Genomic DNA, 25,587 nt, shown 5'->3' with positions numbered 1-25,587 from the left:
ACTTCATAAATACATTAGTCAGCAGCATGAGCACTGATACCTTTTATTTGCAGAGCATTGACAAAATATAGTTTCAATTTGCAATGCAGTTAGCAATTGTATAATGTTATTAATGAGGCAGCATGAGATAGACACCTTTATTTTGAGAAGTAATCCACGTAAGAGCTGGAGGATGTTTTCAATAGAATTGTCTGAAATATTTTTGTGAAGTGTTTTCTTTTTGAGTTTAAAAAGGTATAAACTTGGTTAAAACTTGTGGCATACAATAAGTTACCTATGCTACACTTACTAAACAGCAATCCGATAACTATGCAGTTCGTATATATTCCTTTTTTCCAATAAAAATTAATATAGGGGTTTTTGTGGGCTTTTAAATGGGAAGACGTGTATTATTGATTTGCTAGAATTGTACATGCAGTATACTCAAAATGAAGATGGCAATTAGTGAGTAAGGAACCATCTTGAACTAATGAAATTATTAATGTAATTTAAAATAATTACATGAAATAATGTAATTTAAAAATATTTTGCCATAATCTTAACTATTTATTTTTTCTGTTGTTACATATCTTAGAATAAAAGCATACTTAACAGAAGATAATTTCTAAAAATTAAGAAAAGGACCTAGGAAGAGAAATTATTTGATAATGGAAATCTGGAGGAAATGATATACATAGAATAATATTTTTAAAATGTATGCTTTTGAAAAGCCTTTTCATGTCAGGCTTCGACTTTTTAAAAATATTTGAGGGACTAATAAAAAATGAAGTCTTATAAGTGAAATGCTCCAATTTGTACAGAGCACAGTGTTACTTTGACCTGTTTGTGCAGCTTTGATCAAAGCTGGCAGCCGTGGTTTAAAACAGAATTTGCAGATGCTGGGGCCTTTTTTTTTTTTTTTTTTGATGAGAGCAAACTATACAGCTGTTGAACGTAAGAAACCCTATGTTTCTGCTGTAAGTCATTACACTGGAAAGAGAGAAGATTGAGTTGAATTCCCTTGGAGATAGATGGTCATCTTAAACAGCACAGTTGTCTAAAAATCACCCAGCAACTTTGGCATGTGGTCATTATATTTGATTTTCTTTTGAAATGGAAATAATATTCCCTAATAACAGAATTTCTAGTTAGGTCAATGATGCAACTGTTGTCTATCTAAAAGAGAAAATAGTGGAAGTAGAATTATAGCTGATTAGGTTGTCGTATTTCAGTGCATTCTTGGGTTGTGTGTGAAATTGTCTTTTTCTGAAGCAGTTTATTGTAGTGAGACAGTTATATTAAAAAAAGAATTAAGGGGCATGTATTTAAAATGTATGAATTTAACATATGTTCAATACAATAAACTTATTTTGAGACAGAACTGAGGATGTGAGTTGCAAACTGTAAGTGACAAAATTTATACTCATAATGAATCATTGGAAAGTTTATGTAGAAGACTGGATAGTTACTTAAACCTGGCATAAGTACATAAATGTGTTGCATTTCAATCCTTTTTAAATCACTTATTTTGGACCTCCAGTTCTCTGCTGATTGTCCATTTCTTGCCCATTTTAATGTGCTGCATAGCACAAAATTTTAATTTGTAAAGAAATAAAATTGAATATATCTTCAACTTGGAAAAACTTTAAGTGCCCATGAAATTTCTTCCTGCTGTCTCATTTTAAAAGGAAAAAAAAAAAAAAACCCTTCATGTATTTTATTAGTCATGAGTAAAATTATGCTATTTTTCTTAGACAATCAAATGTGTTCCTCTGAATATTTTTAGGGCATCTTTTTTTTGTCCCAGAAAGCATCATGTCTGAGGGGGAAACTCCAGTATTGTCTTCACGGGAAATGTCTTGTCATAACATTATGAAGAAATATTTTTTGAGAGTCTGCCAAAGGGTCTTTGTTCATCTTGGTTATACCAAAGATTTGGTTTATTACTGGGCTTGTAATGACACAGAAATATGTGACCTCAATTAGGACATAGGAATTCCCTGGTTCTGATGCCTGTTTGTTCTCTGATCTTTAGCAGATCTGCATGTTTGTCTTTTTGAAAATGTATAGTGTTATCTTTTGCTTTCTGAAAGTATTGGGATGGTTGATTTCTTAGATATTTTACAACTACTTTTTAGATATTTTGCAGGTGCTGCGAACCAGCTTGCTTTTTGCTTTCTGTCTAATTTAGCAAAGTGTAGTATGAAGCACTGGAGTATCTTCATAGTATGTCTTGCCTGGTTTTGAGGTTGATGTGGTATGAAGTGAGTGGGGAAGAGAAGGATGGTATGAAGAGGTAATGTCTAGCCTAACTAACTTCTGTGTCTAGGGCATCAAAAATAGAAGAAACTGGTAGTCCCTGCTGCCTTTTTAATGTAACATGTCTAATTAGGCAAGTTGTGACTGTTCATTGCACCTCTGGCTGCTAATATGCTGCCCCCCAGTACTTGTAAGGTGGAAATGAACAGAGGCCACTGACCTGGCAAAAGAGTGCAATTTACTCAACCACTAGTCTTGGCAAAGTTTGTGGTTAATATATCATTGAGGTTAAGATGCCGAGAGTTCTCCCTCTGAACTCATAAGTGACCTTAAATTACCTCCTGTTGTTTGGATTCTTCTGGCAACTGCTAAAACCATATAAATTTAGAAAGGACTTTTTTTTCCTAAGGATCTTGTACAACTCCAAACTATTTATTTATTTATTTATTTATTTTTAATTTAGGACATACTATAGATAGCACTCTTTTTTATATACAGTAAAAAAAACCCATGAAACTTTAATGCTGCAAGAATCTTTGAAGAGCTGAACCAAAGTCAAGAAACTGCTTGGGGATTTGAGTGCTGGTTCTTGATCTTCTCAATAAACATTGAAGTGATATCTGAATTCATACAAGTGTGTAGAGTTTTGGTGGGGTTTTTTTTCCCCTTCACATCCTTTTCATGGAAGACACTTGCACACTTAGTACTCTGAGCAGTTGGGTAGGTGTTTCAAAACACAGGTGTAAAAATAGTCCCATTGCTGTAAAGGGCTTTGCTTAGTGGAAACATCACTATTGTATGTGTCTCTGCCTGTGAGAATAGTGATAGCAGATCCCTCCCTTGTGAACCATGCTTAATGAAGATAGTTGGCCTTTCTTGTAAGTGTGAGATGAAATCTACACGTATGCAAGTAGGGTTGATGGGGTATCTGTTTCTTAACCAGTTCTCTTGACAATAAGCCCTGCACACATTCTAAAAGCTGGCCAGATTTTCCTATCAGAAGGCATGTACTTTTATGTCTTTATTTAAGGAAACAAGCAACAGGGGAAAAAAAAAAGACCTCTAATGATTAAAACAGATGTAGTCCTAAGTCTATTGCTTGAAACTAGCAGGAATACATTAATCTACTCTTTTTTTCCTTCCTGTGAAAGACAAAAGTAGTACAACTGTGTATTACTAGTAAATGTCCTTTAAAACTTCTTATTCCTCCAATTATGAAGCCATAATTTCTTTTAAATATAGAGATTTCTGTCTTAAAGTGGCAACACTTCTGGTTTGTATAGTAAGATTGTAAAGAGATTTGTTTATAGATGTCTTGAAGTGCCTTATTAACAAAAAATACTGCTACAGTTTGCTTAATATCCCAAATTATAAACACAATATATGTCTGTATTGTAGAATCAGGTTAAAGGTCAGTTCTTCCTTTAATACATGTGTAACAACTTGAATCAAAGGATTTCTTTTTCAGACAGAACATGAGACAACCAGTACACCAGAATAAGAGAACAGGGTAAACCACTCCTTTCTTTGTTTAACCACTGCTGATTGCATGCAAAAACTAGATTCTTTAATCCCAGCCTTGTCAGGTAAGATTGCATTTACTTGTATGCTGAAAGGGAAACAAACTATTGCAATAAATCTGAAGCACCTTTTTACATATGCTGCTAATAAGATGATTTAGTATAAAGTGGAAAATTTTATAGTAGTTATTTTTTATTTGATTTTTCATGTTCTGAGCTTGGACAGTTAAAAATCAATTTTAAAATGAAACTGTGTTCAAATAACTTTCATTGCTGCGGTTTTTTTGTGCCTTTTAAAGCCTAAAGGGCAGTTTTTTAAAGTGTCAGCTTTCAGTGGAGGTCTTAAAATCAGTACTTCTGGGTTTTCAGTTTTTCAAGATGATTTGGCTTTTTATTAGCTTATAGTATTTATGTAGATGAAACTCAACGCATGCTTTATTGAAACAGTTACTGTATATCTTTCCATAATTGTAATAAACTGAAATTTGAGGTGCAGTTGAAACCAAGCACTGGTGAATTCTGTGAGCGCTTGCAAGGTTCACCCAGATTAAACAATGCCAAATACAGGAAATTTACTTTCAGCAGCATGAAGCAAAGCCTATCAGTTCTGGGTACTGTTGAAATTCACTTGTGGCTGATAGTTTTACAAATGAAATCTGTCTTGTAGAATTTTTGCTGGTATTTGAAAAGAATTATTGATATAAATTAGTAATTTCAGTGTCTTATCTCTTTTGCTTCATTTTTACTTTCTTCTAGCAATATTGTCTCTTCAGTGAAGGTAGAGAAATTTCCTTATTTCTAGGAAAGTATATTTTATAGGCATAAGAATTGTTTTCCAATGTAGTAATTTCAAGAGCTGATGATCTAATAGCAAAAATACCAACTTGAATTAGCTGATACATGAAAAGAGACTACCCATTTCCAGCTGAAGGGAAAGCAGCAGCAATCTGATCTTGATAATGTGATTGTGCTGTTGTCTGAGTGTTGCAGACGATTGTTAGCCCTTACTGAATTACTGAAAAATTTGGATCACTACTTTTTCCTTCCACCCCCTTATAATAAAGTCAAGGAACAATCTTTTTTCCATCTCCATCCTCTGTCTTCTCACAAAATTAATGGGCAGTTATTTTCAGAGACACAGCTGAGAATTGATATTTGTCCCTGCTGCCTTAAACAATAAAACTTACTAACTTGTTGTTGTTCTTTTCTTTCCTTTCACATGGAATCACAGACATCTGCTAATGACCTGGGATCCTAGCCAAGAGCTAGTAGTGGGAGAAAATGCAGGATATTTATAACTTCATTATAATCCATTATTTATTCCTCGCTCCTTTCATTGCAAGAGAGATATAATTCAGTATAAAAACAAACAACTATTTTGTTTGCTTTTATACTCTCACAGTATTTATTTTGCTCATTTTAAGAGGACATCAGTAAAACTGCTCTGCTTTTGTGTGTGTGTTTTTGGTTTGTGTTTTTTTCTTTCTTTCTTTTGGTAGACATTCAGACACAGATAATGATGGTATCACAACATTAAAAGTGACAAATTGATTTTTCTGGCATGAAGTAATATCTGGGCCAGGGGAGTGGGTTGTCTGAGACATGCTCTGGTCCTGGTGGAGTAAACCAGCATGACTGTAGAGAACATTGTGTTGCTTCTTCCAGCCATGACATTAGCCTTTGCTAGACTTTTAAAAAAGCTGAAGTTTTTAGTTTCCCATGTGGTGCTATTCTTGCATGGTTTGGCCCAGAATTCACTCAGGAAAAATATTCCTTCAATGTGTATTGCTGTTACCAGTGTAAGTCAGCGTGTTACTATTCTGCTAGTGAAGATGCACAGCACAGAAATGAAATCTGTTCTCTGACATCCAACCTGGCAAACAAGCATCTGTATGGATAGAGCAGCACTCCGACCTGCATCCCAGGTTCCTGGAACAGAGAAACAAAAATCCGTAGTTGCTCATCTGCTCATGAAGTGGTTTGTAGACAGTGTTGCAGGTTGTGTGTAGCTAGCTAATTAGTTGTCCATTCCCTAAGGATGTTTATTGACTTTTTTGTCTGGTTTTGAAGAGCTAGATGATACAATGATGCTGCAGAGTAGTCTTTCATTGCCTTATACAAAAGTCATTCACTCTTTTGCAGAAGGTAGGCATAATCAAATATCTTCTGTGTTTTTTGAGCATGTCTAATTTTTTTAATATGTAATGCTTTCTTAATGCATGATCAGTTTGACTTGCTCCCTCTCCCCTGTTCCCTCCCCCCCACTGTCTCTTATTGCAGTTGTACTATGGCAGAGGTTCTCATACCAAGGGAAGAATTGCTCAAAATCAGACAAGGAGTGTTCTTTAGCTGGGAAGTAAACAGGTTGTATTTCTGAAGCCTAGGCAAGAGATCAAGAATTATACAACTGCTCAGAATTTTCCTTTGGCATGCATGAGAAATTGTATATGTGCAAGTAACTGTATTTGTAAGGACTGTTTTACATAAATTGAACAGGGGTCTTGGAAAAATAGAGCACCTGTGACAATTCTGTTTTACAGAATATCTCTCCAGAAAGAGGATTGAAGTTGGAGTTCTGCCAGGTAATCCACAGGTTTAGATCAGAAAAAGAAACAGCTCCCCAAGACAAACAGTCCTTTTCAGTCCTTTCAGTCCTCTTCCTTTGCAGTTCCTCTTAAATTAGTGACAGTTTGTAACCATTAGCTTCTGGGGAAAAATGGATAATGTTTTCACTGTGTCTCCCTAACAAATATTTGCTGTTCTCCTGGAGAGAATTACCAAGCCTACTTCACAATTCACTAAACGAAAGGAGGTTTGTTCAGTCCTTAATAGATAGGATTCATCTGTGTTGCTTTGATGGGCAGATGAAATACCAGAATAAAACTTAGATAAAACACAAAATAGAATCTGTAAATCTTAAAGTATTCATTAATAAAGTGAAAAATTGTCAGGGTTTTTTTCTTCTATGTAGAAAGCTTTATTCTGACAAGTATAGCTGGACTGAGCTAAGTCAGATATTGATACAGTGTCAAATGCTGTGGGGTTTGGATTGTATGGCTGTTCAAATTGCTATTCTATAATCTGGTGATAACACAGTAGGAATCCCTGTCAGGCAGGAGAAGAAGGATCTGAGAAGAATGTGGTTTTGAAGAGGTAGATGAAAATACCAGGTGGTATTTTTGTAATGGGTATCTGATCTTTTGGGCTGATGTTTACAGTAGAATATGAGCAATTTAATAAAAAATTAATAAAAATATGAACAATTTAATAAAAATTTAATTAAAAAACAAACAAAAAAATAGGGTGTAGAGGTTCCCTTGGTGATGGAGAACTTTAGCACTTTTAAAAGTTCAAGATTTCTATCAGAACACTTGTAAATCAGGTTGACGTGATAAGCACAGAGATTTTTCTTTTTCACAATGAGAGAGATTTTTGATGAGCAGAGAAAATGGCAGAAATATAAAGCTACCACTCAGCCTAGTCAGTGTTTCTCACGTTCTCCCTCCTGTCCCCCAGTATGTATTTGTCATATGTTATCTGTATTTTACAATTCCACCTAAATACCTTAATCAAGATTGAACTTCCATGCTGTTAAATATAGTGTGTGTGTGTATATTATCACACAGAGCAGACAGTTTTTCCACTGGAAAAAAAACCCCACAGCTGATAAGATGAACAAAGAAGTCATTGTTGTCTCTCACAGGGAGAATTAAAGCACAAAGGAATTTAGGGACACGCAGGAAGTCTGTTGGCAGAGCCAAGAATTGAACTGTCTCTCAAGTTTTGGTGCAAATGCCTCTGCCACGGGCCAAGCCTCTTGAGCTGAAGAGAAGCCGTCCCTTTCACTCCTCTGCTTCCGGTTTGATTGGGAAAAGCAACTGAAAAGGCTGGATAGAGAGAAGGAAAAGTAGTAATCCTAGCTGTGAAGCTGCGGGCTCTTAACAAGAGAGAAGAAATGTTCCCAAACTAACCAACCAATGCCTTCCCCCCCCCCCGCTTTGTTCCATTCAAACCAAAAAGTAATGTTGCTGAAGTCATCCTAATGTCACAGTAAAGGATTGTGTGCAGCTGATCAGCATAATGCACTTCCCTTTGCTTGTGCTTTCTCTGGCTGTGTACAGAAAGCCCTTCAGCTGACATTTGTTTAATATTCTTTAAGAGAAAACACATGTGGAAAAAGCCTTGCGCTATTGGAACAAACCCCTAGATTTGTTTTCAGATATTCCTTCCTCGCATCCTTGTGCATCTTCCTTGCAGAAGCCTTTTTTATTTAAATTAATCTTTGGGGGTTTGTGAAGGTTTTGGAACTAAGGCTTTGATTATTTTGGCAGGAAGTGTTTAGTTCTGTATAATTCTATTTAATGAAATATTTTTTTCACCTTAAATCCAAGTATTGGATGCTATATCTGAGATGTAGCAGCAATTTAATTAAACAGAATTTGGTCATAACCCAAACAGTAACAACTTGAGGGGGGCAAGATTCTGTAAGGAAAACACACCAAATATGAGATACTGCGTTCATAGTGCAGATGGTGGCAAATAGATATTGTAGGACTGAGCCTTTTATGTTTTATGCAGTCGCTATCAGTTGAGAGCAATTTTGTTTGTATAGTAAATAACAGCACCTTTGTTATAGTAAGTTAATTTTGTACCTGACTATGCTGCAATTGTCTTGATGCTCTGAAGCTTTCTATCTACTGATGAGGCATTTTTCTGTTTTCCTGTTTGCATGGCAAATCTTTAATGGAAATTGAGCTGTTGAGTTTTTTTTCAGCATTTATAAAATCATTTGTTGGTTCTATAGTGAAAAGTGGCTGTTGGCTGTATGTCTTAAGTTCAGTCTTCTCCTCTTTCATTAAATCAGTGGTATTTTAAAGGCTATTTTTAAATTGTACTGTGCAAGAAGATAATCTTTTTCTGGTTTTTGTCCCAATTATTAACCTGTGGGAATTTATCTTACTAATCTAACTTTAGCCTGATGTTTTGCAGTACAAGTGGTATGCTTTTAGTGAGTTGTGATGCTAAGGTTTGTGGACTATGCCTGTAACAAGTAGCAATTTTATTTATTCAAAATTTTTTTTTTAAGTGACTATAAGCTTTTATTCTTGTTTGCTTCTTTGCATTGGCTAAATAAACTCTCCTGAATTTTCTGAAGTTTCCAGGATTAGTTTAGTTTCCTAATGATGATATTAAAAATTGACCATTTCAGACTCTTGCAAATAAGAAAACACTTACTGTACAAATAAGACTTGATAATTATTCTATTAGCTTGTTACTCCTAAAAGTTGTAGCTCCCTCTTTTCTACTCTTTCCGCTTTCTCTTCTCTTCATCTCTGGTCCAGTCAGAGTTGGTCCTAGCCTGGTCATTGTAGTCTAAGCAAAATGCAAGCATTATTTACTAGGAATTATTCAGGGTTAAAAAAAAAAAAAAAAACAAAAAAAACCCAAAACAAAAAAAACCCAAACAAAACAAAAGAAAAAAACAAACCAACAAACACCCTCATTTATCAATATCATTCCCTTGAATTTGCAAACTTGGCGTTACATGCTGTCTCTGGAGGTTTACTGGATTATTTTTTTCCCCATGTTGTTCTGAGACTTGGCTTGAGTGACTTGGGAAAACTTTCAGTTTCCCAAATTATTAAACCCCAAAGCATAACAGACAATTTACTGTAGTGTAAAACAACTGCTTTTTGTTTCCTTCTGCAATTCTGGATTAAGAAAATGAAGTTTTATAGTCTTGAAATTCATATTGCCAAAACTTCATTTCTGATAGAATGCCTCCATTATCTTCAAAATTAAAGCATTTATTACTGTAAGAGGGACATTATCACAGAATAAAGAGAGTCCATTGCAGTTACAGTGTAAAATATATTTCCTTTCATCAACTGTTCTAGTTGCATAGTCATTCAATGAAAAGTCAAAGATACTGATATGAGTTGAGCTTCATGTTATCGTAGTCAGTGGCATTTGTTTGAATCATATGCATTAGGAGAGTTTCACTATCTCAAACTTTTTGTTAGGATCAAAAGAAAAACTGACAGCCAACACACTTCTGTCTGTGTGTGACACACAGAAAGGTTATAGATTACAGGGGTTATCCACAGGCCATTGGTTTGATAGTAACTAAGAGGTCAAGGAGTATAAAAGAAAAAAAGGGCTTGAAAAGAGGAGTTTAAAAACAAAAAGCTTCACACTTTTAATGTCCAAGCAAAGATTTCAATGTATAATAAAGGTTCCAAACCATCACTTTTAATAATAAATGTCTGTCACTTATCGTGTCTGACTGGATGTGCTCCATGCTATATTTTATTTCTTATTGGCACTAGTGCAAAAGTATATGTTTTCATTCCAGAAAAAATAGTCATCTGTCTGCTATGCATATTTATGGATGTGAGTGTGATGTGATAAAATGTGATATAATCTCAGGCTAATAAATCAGGTGTTTTTCAGTACCTTGAAAACTCATTATTTAAGAAAGATGTAGAAAAGCTGCTATAAATTTTGACTTCTAAGCCAGCAAAAGAGAGAGCTGAGATTTTTAGCTTCAGAAGATTTCTGATTCTACTGTCCAAATGGGACAGGATCAGAATAGAATACCGCTTCCCTGTTACAAATCTACTTGTGATGGAAAAGGTTGTTTTGCTTATTACCCACAAATCTATTTGCAAAGCACAGTCCCAATTCCTAAAAAGGGAGAGTTTTACTATTTTAGTGTTTGTGAAACTGTTTTAAAAAGGTTCATTCAACAGAGACAAAAAATGTCTTCTGTAACTTATTTATCACTGTTTCTTTGCATAGATAGTATGCTTTCATTGAAATGTCTTGGACTCTTTCAATTTTTGTATCTTTTAGTAATGGAAGGTACACTTCAAATTAATATTCTTTATGTCATTTGAAAAATGGTCTGTCTTGAAGGGTTAAAATTCTGGAGTATTCTTGAAAAAGCAACCCAAAAACATGTCTGTTTGCTCTGTTTTATTAATTTTTATTTTCTTTTGAAATGGGTAATAAATCCAGACTTTATCAAGTATGGTAACCTGATACAAACTGTAATTTTTTTAGTGTGGTTTTACTTTGTGTTCCAAGCTGATGGCAGTTTGCACTTCAGGATTTTGATTTCCAATAGAGTTTCAGAGGTTGTTTTCAGAGTGGCACATTCATTTGACCTCTAATAGATTTGGATTCCAAGGAAAGTGTATAGTCAATCTTTGTAGCTTTTGATTTTAAGTAGGATTAACTCAATAGTGATAATTAGGCTGTACTAAATTACTCCTCTTTTTTTTAAGTTTCCTTATGTAACAGCAGTTAGAACCTGAATTTGTCATTTTAATGTTTTGCTTATATACCATATGAAAATATTTTCTAGACTTAAGGTACTGGACTTGAGATGCATAAAAGCTTTTAAGAGTGACTTTTTTTGTCTTTAAAACAACTTTGAGAATTATTTTTAAACATTTTTTAATTTGAAAAATTAATATAGTTGAAGAGGGAGGGAAGGAATTTAACTTTCTGTGATTAAATAGTTTACCATCTAATAGAGACTTAAAGGCATTTGTTAGGGCTCTTAATACCACCTTGAGGTCTATGGAGCATTTGATTTGAGTCTGTTGTTCTTTACTAGAAGAGTAGTTTTCCTCGGGTGAAGAAGAATTTTGTAAGACTGCAAGAATTTGCACTAGAGGTTTCTTGAAACAACTTATCTATAGAGAAATGATGCTAACTGAGGAAGTGGGAAAGACAGAAACAGGAGAAAGATATTGAGCAAGTCACCAGTAAGTACTCCAGTGCACTGGCAATGCATTTTGGAATTTGTTACTCTCCTTCAGAAAGATGGTGTAACAGTCCAAGCCATTGATGATCACAAGGTCCTTCCGCACTGCTGGACCAGGATCTTCAAAGTTTCTTCCATTAACTGTTGCAGCTTGTACTGCCCAAGGCTTTGAACTTCACCTGAGTAGCAATTGCATATCTGATATGCCCAAGTGCAATTTATATTTCAGTCTGGTAGTAGAACCAAAGAGGATTTGAAAAGTGTGTATGTGTTTAAAGGGTATAAGCATATGAATTGTACAAATGGCTTCAAAAAATCATCAAGAAAACAGGTGAGATCAAACTGAATATAATTATTTTTAACTGAATGATAGTAGAAGTAGCCTCCCTGGCACATTAATCTGTAAACTTTAAATTGTTTTAAAAAACACATTTCAGTTAAAATGGTCTGGTTTTCTAGTAGGGACAAGGGCAAATTACTAATGCTGTAATTTTCAGAAATTAAGTTCTGTGTTTCTTTGAGTTAGGACTGAGTCATAAAACTTAGGTTGCTGCTTCAGAGTTGGTAAGTCTTATACCTTAACATATACTTAAATCTTTTTTTCTTTTTTTTTATACTTTCTACTATGGTTTCTTAAGAGCAGGATTCCTGTTGCAATCTTTCTGTGTGCTTCTAACATTACACAGCTGTACAACTCCTTAAGTAAGATTTCACAGTCAGCGGCTTAACTTACCTGTTCTGCAAATATTTAGACTCTGAATTATTTCTTGCATCTTCTAATGGAGCATTGAAATAGATTTTGAAATAGGTTAAGTGATCTGTTGTTATAGCTGAAGTGGATGATTCTTACCTAATATAAACTAGTTTCAACTCTAAATATGTTGCAACAACTTGGACAGCATTTTGGTATGCCTGAGCTGCATGATTAGGACACTTTAACTACATTTCAAATCAAACCTTTCCCGTTCTTTCATCTGTACTGAAAGTCCTGTAATGAGAACTAACTTGTATGATTCAGGATTTGTTAAATTTGAGCTGGAACCCAGCCACTTTGTAGTGAGCATGCCAGAAAAGTACCTTGAATGATAACAGTTGTCTTAATGCCCTCTCATAACTTCTTCAGAAAGGCATGTTTTTTCCACTATTAGGACACTTAACAGGTAATAAATTGTAGAATGTTTCGCCGATCACCGTGGGATATGGACCAGATACAGCTGGGCAAGTGCAGAAACAAGGCATAGCAAAGCCAGTTAAAGCTTTGTTGAAAGAAGAATTCTTGCATGCAACAAACTGAACAGTGCCAGTCACATGGAGCAGCCATGCAGGGAAGGCATAGTTGTCTCGGCCCAATTGGCGTGTTCTCTGCAGGAAGCCATATCCAACTCATGTTCTTTGAAAAACCTTATCCTCCTGAAGTTCCATTGCAAAAGTGAGACTTGGCAGAATCTCAGAAGAATCCTTTTTTTCCTTTTCTTTTTTCTTTTCCTCATGATCAACAAAAACCATTATTCGATCCATTATATCATGAAATATGTTAGTACATATGTCCAGAATGATTAATTGTAGTACTTTTTGTATAATCTACAGTTCTTAATGCTGATGGGTATTTGGACTAATGCCTCTGATATTAACACAGAAAAAGCTTTGATTTTAATTACTCATTTATTTTTAAACAAGTCATCAATTCATTGCTGTGCTTCACTTCTCCATTTTTGCAGTACACTAAAACAAAGAGACTTTTCTGACTAGATTGAGACTACATTCAATTAAATCATAGAATAGAATCACAGAATCATTTTGGTTGGAAAAGACCTTTAAGATCACCAAGTCCAACTGTTAACCTAGCACTGCCAAGTCCAACCACTAAACCATGTCCCTAAGCACCACCTCTATGCATGATTTAAATACCTTCAGGGATGGTGACTCGACCACCACCCTGGGCAGGCTGTTCCAATGACTGGCAACCATTTTGGTGAAGAAATTTTTCCTAATATCCAGTCTAAACCTCCCCTGGCACAACTTGAGGCCATTTTCTCTCATCCTGTCACTTGTTACTTGGGAAAAGACACCAACACCCACAATGAATTGTAATTTATCCTCACAAAAGGAGAGAGGGTAGTTTACCAGATAAGAATCAACACAAAACAGTACAAATCACCTTTTAATAGGATTTCAGTAAACAATTTTTTAAGTTCTCGTTCATTATCATCATAGGGTTATGGCATTGTTTTCAGAGTTATCCAATTTTGTTTGTAATAATATGTCTTCTCTCAAGGACTAATTCAAAAAAGACTGATTTGAAACATTTGAATTGAAGAATCTTAGTAGCCATGTGTATTTAATAGAGAGTAAATGTAACCAAGCTTTGCTTAACTGGGACTTTGGAGTTAGATGTTCTTTTTTTGGAGAGTCCAACATACATGGAGAGAGAGTGAGCACAATAATTTGTATATTTAGAACATCCAGAGTAATTTAAGCCAAGATCACAAGGAGCTTTATGAACGCTAGTGAGAACATCTCACAATTTTCTACTAATTGATAGCATTATTCCTACTTTATCTGTAGGAAAATGGAACCATTAAAATGTTAAATGAGGTGCACAATGTCATACAAAAGTTTCAACAACAGAGCTAGGAGTAAAATGCAGTTCTCTGAAAATTCCAACTTCAATGTCCAGATGACATTGCTAGCATTGCTATCCTGACGGCTTGTCACATTGTGAAGATTCTTTTATTATACTTAGATCAATTAATAACTCTCAAAAGAGAATTCATAATTTTTTTTTTCTGTATTACTGCTTCTCAGTGGTTGTTATTCCTGTTTGTTTCCCAGTCTTCTGTCAATCTTCACATCTGGCTCTTGCCATCTTGAATTTAGATGAGATCCTTTCTTCCTCCCTGTGTTCCTGTTTCCCCCTACTGAAAATAATTGAGCCACTCACACAGGAGGAACTTTCTTCTGCTCTGAATTTAAGTGTCCTGTCTTAGAGATGTCCTGGCCCATGGAAGTCCAGTTTGGAATCTAGGTGAAAGGCTTCACCTTGTAAGCTGGAGCATGTGTCCAGAGCAGGTAGAATCTACAGGAAAATTAGCTGGTGAAATCTTAGTCTCTACTGAATAGGTAGTAATTATAATCTCTTATCCTGATTTTTCTGAAGAAATACAATTTTACAGTGGCTGTCTGGTTTTGGCCCATGTTTTCCAAAAGATTCTTGAACAAACTGGCTAGGTTGAACCAAATTTGAAAGAGGGGTAGCGTTCTCTAATATCAGTTTTCTACAAGTTTTGTGTGCCAGCCAGGTAGGGAAGAGATCCTAATAGTGCCTCTACTGTGGGAAAGTTCAGTGTTCACTGGAGAATTCACATGGGATCACAACCTTAGGAGGAAGGCCTTAGGCAAACAGGTTAGGTGGCTCAAGAATTATATTACGATCATTTTGCTTTGCAGTCTTGGGGCATTCTGACATCTAAGCGAATACTAAGCAGCAAAGTAGGAGGTGAATTCTGGAAGTTGGGATGCAGAGAGCAAGCAGAGTGGGCAGGAGGAAGACAATGACTATTTAGTAGCACAAAAGTAGCATATCTTTTAAAATGCTATATGACATGCAGTTCATGACACAGATTTAAATTATAGGGAATTTCTTTGAGGCCTGACGGAGCTGAGAATCACTTTGTGGTATTTGATGCAAGGCTTGGATGCATCTCCACTGGTAGTTGGCAGCTGCTGGCACAGTTGGCAGTGTCCCATGTTCTGACTGGTCAGTCATATGCTCTTCCCCAAAGCAGTGCACCTTGTGTCCCAGCTCTGGACCAAGGACAGCTAAGAATGGATGTGAAGATAACATGAGAGGATGGCAGGAAGCAGTGGAGGGGTGGTGGGTGCTGAAGTACCTGTGAGAGAATTGCAGGAGGCACAAGAGAGAGGGAATTATGTATAAAGCCACTAGTTGCGGTTTGATATAACTGATGAGTCTTTATTGGTCTGCACGGTCATTTGAGTTGTGAGCTCCTGGCTTGTCCTTGGTCAGCATACAGATTTACTGCAGGGGATTAGTTAAACAGATTTCTTAAACCATGAGACTGATCTATGGGCTGTACAACATCAAGGAACTTGACTTACATCCTGCCAAGAATTGGTTACAGTGATTTACATTGCTGCTGTTAATGCTCAGATGCTTTCCCAAATATTTTTATTGAAGAAAACCAGATTAATCTGTTATAGTGATGTGGTAAATATGGGACTGACCTCTTTCTTCACTGAGACTAGAGGGAGTGCAGCAGTATTACTGAAAGGAGAAACTTCAGAATCATCATGTTAGCTTGCTCTATGTTTATCACTGTGGTGTAAAGCTGTGGCATGCTTATGGTTAAACCTAGTGTGCTGTTCAGCTCTGGCTGCTACCTGTGGCTGCCTCTTTAGTTAGAAGATTGACGTGACTATTGCTGAATCATTAGAACAAACAGTGACTCTCAGTTCAGAACCAGGAACGATGCTGGGACAGTATAGGGATACATTGTGTACTGTCTACATGTGGCAAAATGCAACCAGGTTACTAAAACAAAAACAGTAAATCGGGAGCAATGGAAAACTGAACATGTCATAAAAGTGATCTCAGTGCCAATTTCTGCAGGCCTTCTTCATGTAAGAAATCTCATTGCAGTCAGATCCACAGAATCCCACTGATCAAGTAAAATAAAAGCAACAGGGCTAACTGCACAGTTTCATTCATTTATTCAATTACTATTTTTAACTGGGGCTCCCATAGATGACAGGATATAAAAACAGATATTGAAACACTGCTACAAGCAACCTCAGAGGCTTCTGGTGGTAACCCTATGCTGCTGCTGGAAGGAAGGAACTTCCTTTTCCCCTTACCATATTAAATGCAAATTTTCCTCCTTGCCTACAAGGTTCAGAAACTGCTTTGTTTCTCTGTTTTTTCATCTTTCTTTTACCTATTGCTTTGAATGTATGGCTTTCTTAGCTGTATCTCTTTTTTTTTTTCTTTTTTTTTTTTGTTTTCTTCCTCTAGCCCTTTTTTAAGCCCCCTTTGATGCTAACACTCAGACTATAAAAATCCCTGGGGGTAAACTTCCCTCTTCTCCTCTTCTCTTAAACTATGCACTTTCCTTCCATAGTGTCAGCTTAAAATTGACATTTCCAAGTGCTTCTCAGTAGCTTTCTTCTCTGCTATTCATTTCTTAAGACCCTCCTCTGTCTTTTTTGTGCACTTCTGGGTTCTTTGTACAGATTCTAAACATTTCTGATGGCAAATAATGTATATCCATGCTTCTATATGTACACTGATATCTGTAAAAGTAATGTGGTTTTTTTTTTTTTTTTAAATTCAGGCAATGTTTATTTATTAGGTAAAAGTGTTAGATTGGCCTCTTCAGCATAACTTTTAACCATCATGCTAATATGTCAGTTATTTGTTCACTCATTCATCAACTATGGGCCATAGATTTATTTTGCTAATAGTCTTTTTTTTTTTTCTTCCTGTCCATGAAAATTGACATTTTTATGGCATGCTGTCCTTGGTGAGGAATTACTAGCCAGATGTGCTGCAAATGAACTACTCGTTCTCAGTGTATATTCTGGACTTTTGGCTTTGATCTAATTATTCAAGACCATAGATAAGTTGTTCCCAATAATAAACTTGATACAGTTAAGGGATGTATAAGGCCACTGCCTCCCATGGACTCCAGGACCTGGAGATTCCTCTTGCCTGTGTGCCTGGACAGCTGGAGGTCTCTCCATCCCACACTGATAGAGCAGCTGCTTTCCCCTTTGCCAGTTCAGCCAATAGTGAGTCTCAGTGTGTGTGCCAAAAACACAAACACTGGCAAGGCCAGAGGATGTGGGAGCCTGATGCAGCCATTTATGCTGATGGCTCCAGAAGGTACTGCCTTCAAAAACACCCACGTGTACCACTGCCAGCGTGCACATGAAACATAAGCATAGACAGCCATGTCCCCTTCTTCCTATCCAACTGATCAGGTTTGAAGTTTGCTAGTGAAAACATACACACCCTTGCTCTCCGGTTCTGGAGTGCAGATCCCTCAAATACCAACATGGGCCCTCTACCTATCCAATAACATTGCTTGGACCCTGACCCCTCTTAACTGCTCTACAGGTCTTCTACTTGTCTGATAGCCCAGCTTGCTGCTCACTAGCAAACACATGTACACTCACAAGCACCCCTGCCCTGAATATCTTGACTTATAGCATGGGTACTACTCCCATTTCATATTCCTGCCTGGACTCTGAACCTCCTGCTCACCAGCTCATCCACTTTGAAGTCTGCTAGCAAATTACACACCCCCATGCTGATGCATATCAGCACTCCATCCCCCTCTTGGCCTGCCACCCTCCATGCTGGTAGCTGGCACTTAGACTCCTACTTGCTCTAGTTCCTGGCACGTAGATGTGGGGGACATATTACCTGCGGTTGACTTAAGTTGCTGACCAGAATTTACTCCCCCCCATTCTCCCTGGTAGCTGGCACCCTGGACCCATGCTCCTTAGGTCTACAGCCCCACTGGCTACCAACACTGAGACTCTCACTGGCTTTGTTTGCTGGTATCACTGATGCAATGGCCCTATCAGCTGCAGTCTTCTGACTCTATTGCTGGCCCCAAATTCACTCCAGTCTCTCCAGCTGCTGGCATCGAGTACTTATAGCACTCACACATGGGGTAGAGAGTGTGGTTATGTAAAAGGTCATCAAGAAAGGATTTAATATGAAAATAGGACAGACTGTGGTGATCAGGCACAGGGCTCACTCAGACAAGCATACTGATTTACTGCTGCTTACATGGGACCAGCCCCTTTTATATGCACTTCTCCTTCCTGACCCCCTCACCTTAACATTTCTTAATAAGTTTTGCATAGCCCTGCAGGCCCCCCTCAAATATCCCAGATCTTCCTGTTTCTCTTGTTTCCTCCAGCTTGTTGGGTATGAGGCCCAGGCTTGCCTTCTCTAAAGGTATGCTTTAGTTTCTTAATAGCCTGTGCAGTAGTGACTGGAGAGTTTGTCACTGTTTCTGTTATCCTTTGTCTATTGCATTTGTGTCCGTGTGTTTTGTTTATGACTTTTACTATTACTCTTTGAATGGAAAAGTTCTTGATCTGATAATCCTAATGAAACAGGTGCTCTGACATGCCACATACCCTTATGAACATGGGCAGGGGTAGCTAAATTTTGCTGAATGAGAATATTATTGATTCTTTAGCTAGAAATTAGTATCTTGTCTCAGTTTGAATTGAAATACGATGTGAAAGTAAAAGTGTCAGGAGAGGATTTTAAATCTCTTTTCTGAGCAGTTTCAGTAAAGTAGTGATATCTGTGAAATATGTTTTACTATTGATTTTTATATCAGGTTTAGTACATTTATCTGTCCATTGGAGAAGCAAATGACCTGGCAATGGATAAGATTTCATGGCAGTGAAACACTAAGATCATATGCATCTCTCTGTATATACTAGCTAGTTTTCTATGTGGATGGCAAAACCATTAATACTTGTTTCTTTTGAAAGGCCAAAGCTGTGCTAAGGCATTTGGCAGCCTGCCTGCTGGAACCTTTTGATCCACCATGTGCTTCCTAGGTGTCTTTTCAGCTGGTCTGTGGCAAGGCTTTGATGTGCTGAGAACATGGTCACACTGTGGGGCAGCTGTGTCTCCAAAAAAGAAACAGGGAAAGTAGAAGGAGTGTTCAGATCTTGCTGTATGGGTAGTCTGGCTGTGATGGTCCAACTTTTGCAGCCATAGTGGGACTAATGCAAGCTTTGGAAGCCCCTAGAGGCTGGCACTGATTTGGTGGTAACAGTTCCTGGCTCTGTGTTACAATGAGCAGAAGGCGGCACATTGCTGTGCGTGTGGCGTGAACAAGAAAAGAAAGCATTTAGTCTTCAGTGGTGTCGCTTACTGACCAGATGGGTCAGGTACAAGTATTGCTTGGATGAAGTCTGCTTGCAGGCTATGGGTTAGATTTTGCTTTGCTTTTGACCTGTAATTCTGATGCCTAATGCTCCTGTGGATGTCATTGCGTCAGACAGTCTTGATCATGCCTTTGTCAGATTTATGCTGAGGACTGTGAAAACTTGCAATGGGGGAGATCCTCAAGAATTCATACAGTCCGAGTATAAAATAAGAGATAGTAGGGAGGGAAGCACAGTTAAACACTACTGCTCAGTGTCAGCACTGTGCATCTGGAGGAAGATCTAACAAGTGAATGCTGGACACAACATTGTGTCTGATAAATTAAAAAAGACAAATACTGTGAAGATCCTTGTTCCTATGGAGTTATTAAAGCTGCAAGTTCCACAAGTAATGCAGAGTGTTTATAGGGAGGCATATTATTCATGGGCTGTTCTGTTTCTTTTGTTCTTTCCAGGTGTTCCAGGACCTTGGCACTTCTGTGTTGTCGGGTGCATTTAGAGGATACAACATCTGCCTCTTTGCATATGGACAGACAGGTTCAGGAAAAACTTACACAATGATGGGAACACCTGTGAGTTACACCATTCATTTTACACTTAGGGTTGAGGGCAGGATGTCCAGCAGAAACATCACTTTATTTTTAAACTGTGATTATGGTACGTGTTGAGCAGAATGCTTATACGTGTTTTATTTGGTATTTATATATATAAAATAAAAGTTAAGCCTTTATATTTAGCTAAATAATGTAGCATCAGCTAAAAATACTAGAAGATATGGTGTAGTTTAAATATTTATTTTAGATAACCTTTATGTTACTATGTAAGATTCTTATCACCATGTTAGAAGACAAAAAATAAATCTATACCCCTGAATAGTTCTGGGTTTTAGAAATGTATGGCTCAAGGCAATACAAAGTATTCATTCTCATAGAATTTTTTGGCAATCTGATCTATGCTGAAATTAAATTACTTTCACAAATAAAACTGGATACAATTCACAGGAATACTTTTGTAACAGGGTTCATTATCTACTTAAGACACTTACCTGTTGCAGAAGTTATCCTTTGGCTTGTGGAAACTAATACTTGCCTCACTTCCAGTTTTGAAATGTATTTGGTCTTTGCTGAAGCTGTTACATTTTAAGACTCTTGTCTACTAGGAACCTTTTAAAGTGCATTTTAATCTTGGTACTCAGATTGATGGAATCAGTTGAGAATTTCCTGCGTTCTGCTGCAACACAAGGCAATTTGATCTCTATCCATAAATATTCTTGGCTCTTGGTGAAACATGCCTCTAAAAAAGAAAAAATATTATTTAACAATTTGTGTGAGTGGACTGCTATTTCCTACACCCATGGGATTCAATTTTTAAGGTGAAGTAAGGGTAAAATTTGTTCAAACCCTGAAGATAAGAAAAAGATTGTTCTGGCATGGTTTGTGCTTTTGACAAGAGTTGGGATTTTTAAAATTTTGTTTTCCCTACAGACATCAGCAATAGGATTTTGTTAAATCATGATCTGATTCTCTGAAATCTGATTAATTTTATTCTAAATCAAGCTTAATTCCATGCAAGCCTGAAGAATTGTTAAAATTGGGGTTAATGGGTGACAAACTAGGATATTTGTATTACGTTATTTTGAAAATATCTTAGCAGTTCAGAATGGCCATATCTTGAAATTATTATTTCTTTCCAAGGAAATTTCTAGCTGTAGTGTTTCTAAGCGATTTCTGGCTTATAAAGTGATTTCTTTCTCCAGTGGAATCCTGCTTTGATCTTATCTTTAATAACGTGTATTCACTGTGAAACAGTGTTCAAAACTAGGAAGAATCAAGTATTTAGTATAAACTGAACTTTTATCCACAGAGGTCCACTTGATGAACCTGGACTTTCTCCCCCAACACCATTTCAAGTGTGCCTTCTAAAAGCCTTTCATGCTATTCAGCGAGCAGATTCCACCTAAACCTGAGAGTCTTTCTCAGGATGTGTTGGCACTGCGATCACTAAAGTGTAAGCACTCATGTCAGAAGAACAGTTCATCACACAAAACCACACCATTACTTCAGTGCTGTATAGACTGTTTGGGCAAAGTTTAAATTGGCTAGTTTGGGTACTGTTAGCAGCCCATATCCTGTTCTCTTTGAGACACCAGATTTATAAATCTAGAACATAAAGCTGTTCCAAGCTCTGTGATGCCATAGCATAAAGAAATAAAAGTAAAATAAGGAAAAACCAAAATATTCGTGACCAATCAAACTAGTTTCAGTGTTGGCCTGGCTTCATCTAGACTGCAACACCTCTGACATAGGCATGTCCAGTATCTTTACATCAAAGAGCTCCTGGATTTAACCCAAGCCTCTAAACTTCTTATCAATGTTGTATAAGTTGCTATAAAATGACTTTTGCTATAAATAGGATTTGCACTGAAGCTAAGACAGCTGGCATTACACAGAACATGAATCCCTGCAGTGTTTCACGTGCAAGATGCTTCAGCTGGAGTAGTAGGGCATTGCCATGCTGTTCTGAACTACACTCCAGAGCGGTTTGTGTTGTAACCTACCATACAGTCATTGCTTTAATGCTGCACTATGATTCTGTCCTTTTCTTATAACTTGGCTTTTATTTAAAAAAGAGTTTTACAAGAGTGATAGCAAGTATATGGTTTAATTTTTTTTGTTGTTTATTATTTGAAGGCATCCATTGGGCTGACACCTCGTATATGTGAGGTATTTATTTTTAATTTCACTTGCATTCGTGTGGTTAGATTGTCTTGATGGATTGAAAATGTACATAAACTTCTGGTTTGTGTAGGGCCTCTTTTCGAGGAAGGATGATTACTCAGACCAGACAGCATCTTGCAGAGTAAAGGTCAGGTAAGTGTGTCACTGTTTTGGGCAATGCTATGAATGGTTTCAACAACATATTCCTGTAATCAAACAAAAGAAAGACTAGTTAATTTTGTTTCTGTTTTCTCAGATGATAATCATTTTGGAACAAGGAGAACACAGAGGAAGGATGAGAAAGTGTTGATTTTAGTTTTCTATCTCAGTATAGTTCTTTGGATGCTGTCCTCTTTTGTATAGACAGCTGAAATAGGAGTGCATTAAAAAATTACTTCCTGTTTGATTAACTCTTAAATTTGAGCCATAATCTTACATTGGATTCTTAGTCATCATTCCCATTGATATAATGAAGAATTAAGTTTGGAAATTTAGGGATTTGAACTCACTAGTGTTAAAAAAAGCATATTTTTTAAATTTTTAAATAAAATACTGAATGTCTCTTGCCTCTTGGAAATTTGCTACAGCGAGTTCTTTCTACATGCACTGCATGGGAAGGGGCAGTAACAGAGATAATGAAAATTAATTCATTAACTCTATTATGAAAGATCTATGTAAGATTCAGGTAGTTACATTGTCTAAATATATGCTTTCTTTTTTTTTTTTTTATTGTGTTCATTTAAAAATCCTTTTTTTTTTTTTTTCCAGTTTTCTTGAAATCTATAATGAGCGTGTCCGAGATTTGTTAAAACAGCCAGACCGAAAGAAACCTTACACACTTCGAGTCCGAGAACACCCTGAAACAGGGCCATATGTTCAAGGTGAGAGCAGGCTTCACAACTAGCATCAGAATTTCAAGTAAATGTGTATCAGGTCTGTATGTATCTTTGCATATGTTCCTGCTGTAATCCTAACTGCTTCTACTCTTGAAGAGTTACTTTCCTCAAATATTTTGCTTGTTAATATGAACATGTGTGATATACTGAAAGCTTTGCCTCTGTTATCCCACTGGCTGTTATCCTGCACTTTTCTGTTTGCCTTTCCAAGCATAGGTTATGTGTGAGCCATAATGTTTTGCTTTCTTTTGTTTTAAAGAAATCTTGATCAAGAAATCCACCAACATCAGCTCTAAATTGGTTGTACAGGCCAGCCTAAAGTCCCTCCATACCTGCTTCAGTCCTTGGTAGCAGTGTATTTACAAAATAATAATAATAATAATAAAAAAGTAGATAAACTCAACTGTTCAGTGTTGTAGGCCAGGCCATGCGAAGCAATTAAAATGTTTTTCTCAGGTAAGAACCCAATAATTTTCCTTCATTAAACTGAAAAAGCACAGGATGGGTAATGTAGGTGCATTATATGAATAAAAACATTGCACACTTTTTAACTCGCACTTGCAACAGCAGCCCTTTTGGTGACTTTCTGTTTTCTAATGAATCATACCTTTCAAATGAGGTGTCAGAGAATGGATTTAAAAAACCCAAAAAAAACATATATATTTTTTCTGTTTCAGTTGTCTGTCTTATTTTAATTCTTATCTTCTCTCTCATTGTTCTTTGTACTTCCAGTTCATTTCCGCATTTCATTACTGTCTTCACGGTCTTAGATAGTGTTAAATTGGATTTTGGCCATTGTTACTTTGTAAATTGATTAGCTCCCAATGTAAAGTTTGCCTGCTGCATTGCCATTTATCTGAACAACAACTGACAAGAGGCACGTCCCTCAAAATCCGTGCACCAGTGCAAAATCATACAGAGTAGTTTTACGATGGAGATCAAAAGGAAGAGTCTCTTCCAAATGGATGCAAGTTTCAAAAAATTAATGAGCTTGTTTAGAAAGTAAATGCATATGTTTCCTTTTCAGTTTGCCTTATATCTAGTGGGCAGAATTCTAGAGTTGCCTCTGGTATCACTGACTCTGCAACTGCTTGGCTGGTCACCAAATGAGTAGTAACGCCTGGGAGGTATGCGTTTAGTATGCAAAATGCATATCGTGCCAAATTTTATTGGTCTCGTCACATCAGATCAAATACTGATTTGTTCTTGCTTTTAAATAGAGTTCTTGTCTCTGTTTTGTAAATTCCTTCGGTTCTCCCTGGTTCACTTTTTTCCCCTCTTTTTCTTTATCACGGCATTACACATCATATTGTTGTCTCCACTTCAGAGATTAAGCTGAGATGTGACAATAGATAGGGTGACTTGCCCTTGTGATTGAATGGAGCCTGGAATTCCCAGCTCTCATTCCCTGGGCACCTGCAGTATCAGTCACAGTACATCTAGCAACCAATGATTGTTACTGCTTCCTCCTCTCAAAATTTGAAATAAGCACTTGGGAAGTGTTTAACTTGCATGGTCCTATACACAAGGGACTGTCTGGCATTCTGGTTACTTCAGCTGTGCTTTCCCAGCACACCAGCATCCTGTTTAAGGAGAGTTGGAAAATAGATGAATTAATGGTCTCATTAGTATGGCAAACTTATCATTCTTTGAAAAGCAGATTCATAGACATTTGGCCTTTATTGAGGTCTTTCCAAGATTCTCTTTCTACCTGCTTGTTATCGGAGAACTTTATTGTTGGTGGAGTACAGATACTAATTATTTTCTTTTAGCAGCTGCTCATTCACCACGCAAGAAAAGGTCTTTAAACTGCTTCCTTCCTTGGCAATTTCCATCCCTTTTCTCAGGCCTTATATCTCCAGTGATTCCTTGGCTGCATATAATGGAGTTTCCTTGGTTTAAAAGAAAATGAAGTTACAGCTTCTGCCAATGGGCTGGCTTGCCTTTTGTCGCTATTTTGTCTTGATCTGGAACCTTCCAGGCCAAATCTGTCACTTCTTTTCCAGTTCTGGTTTTTGTTTCCTTTTTTTAATTTAATTTTACCCCTTTCAAGTAGGGATTGTAGACACAAGTAAAAAATTTAAGAGGAACAATTTTATGTTAGAGTTCTGAAATATCCCATAAAAGTTCCCAATTGATTAGATTTTGTAAAATAAGAGGAAAGGATAATGGAAAAAGGTTAACCTACGTAGTATTTTCTAGCTTTGGCCACATATGTAAATCCAGTATGAATACTTTATTTTAGAAGATTCTCTCCCTCTCTATCTTTTGACAGCCTCTAAAAATCATTGTTTTAATGCCAGTATGAAAAATTTTAATGATAAATGTGATTCATATTTTTGAAAAACTGATCAAATGCCTGAAAAATAATGTAATTTCTCTGCTGAAGGCATCACGGGGTGTAATTAGATGCTATTGTGAGACCATGTGAACGGAAGTGATTTCAGGCTGATGAGTCAGTGGCTTAGGGTAACAGTCTGATGACATAGTTCTTTTTTTTT

At 36.7% G+C, this 25,587-nt stretch overlaps 1 protein-coding gene across 4 annotated transcripts in view; it reads left to right on the top strand.

The window, feature by feature from the left end:
- Nucleotides 1–25,587, top strand: part of STARD9 (StAR related lipid transfer domain containing 9) — a 112,133-nt gene that overhangs the window by 31,585 nt on the left and 54,961 nt on the right. For all 4 annotated transcript variants that reach the window (XM_075754381.1, XM_075754383.1, XM_075754380.1 and 1 more), the window contains exons 4-7: nucleotides 19,929–20,045; nucleotides 22,164–22,196; nucleotides 22,282–22,343; nucleotides 22,959–23,071. In XM_075754381.1, the coding sequence (XP_075610496.1) occupies nucleotides 19,929–20,045; nucleotides 22,164–22,196; nucleotides 22,282–22,343; nucleotides 22,959–23,071 (325 nt within the window). The remainder of the gene's footprint in view (nucleotides 1–19,928; nucleotides 20,046–22,163; nucleotides 22,197–22,281; nucleotides 22,344–22,958; nucleotides 23,072–25,587) is intronic.

Source organism: Balearica regulorum, chromosome 5 (assembly GCF_011004875.1).
Source record: "Balearica regulorum gibbericeps isolate bBalReg1 chromosome 5, bBalReg1.pri, whole genome shotgun sequence".
NCBI lineage: Eukaryota > Metazoa > Chordata > Aves > Gruiformes > Gruidae > Balearica > Balearica regulorum.
This window is presented reverse-complemented; position numbering and strand designations above follow the sequence as displayed.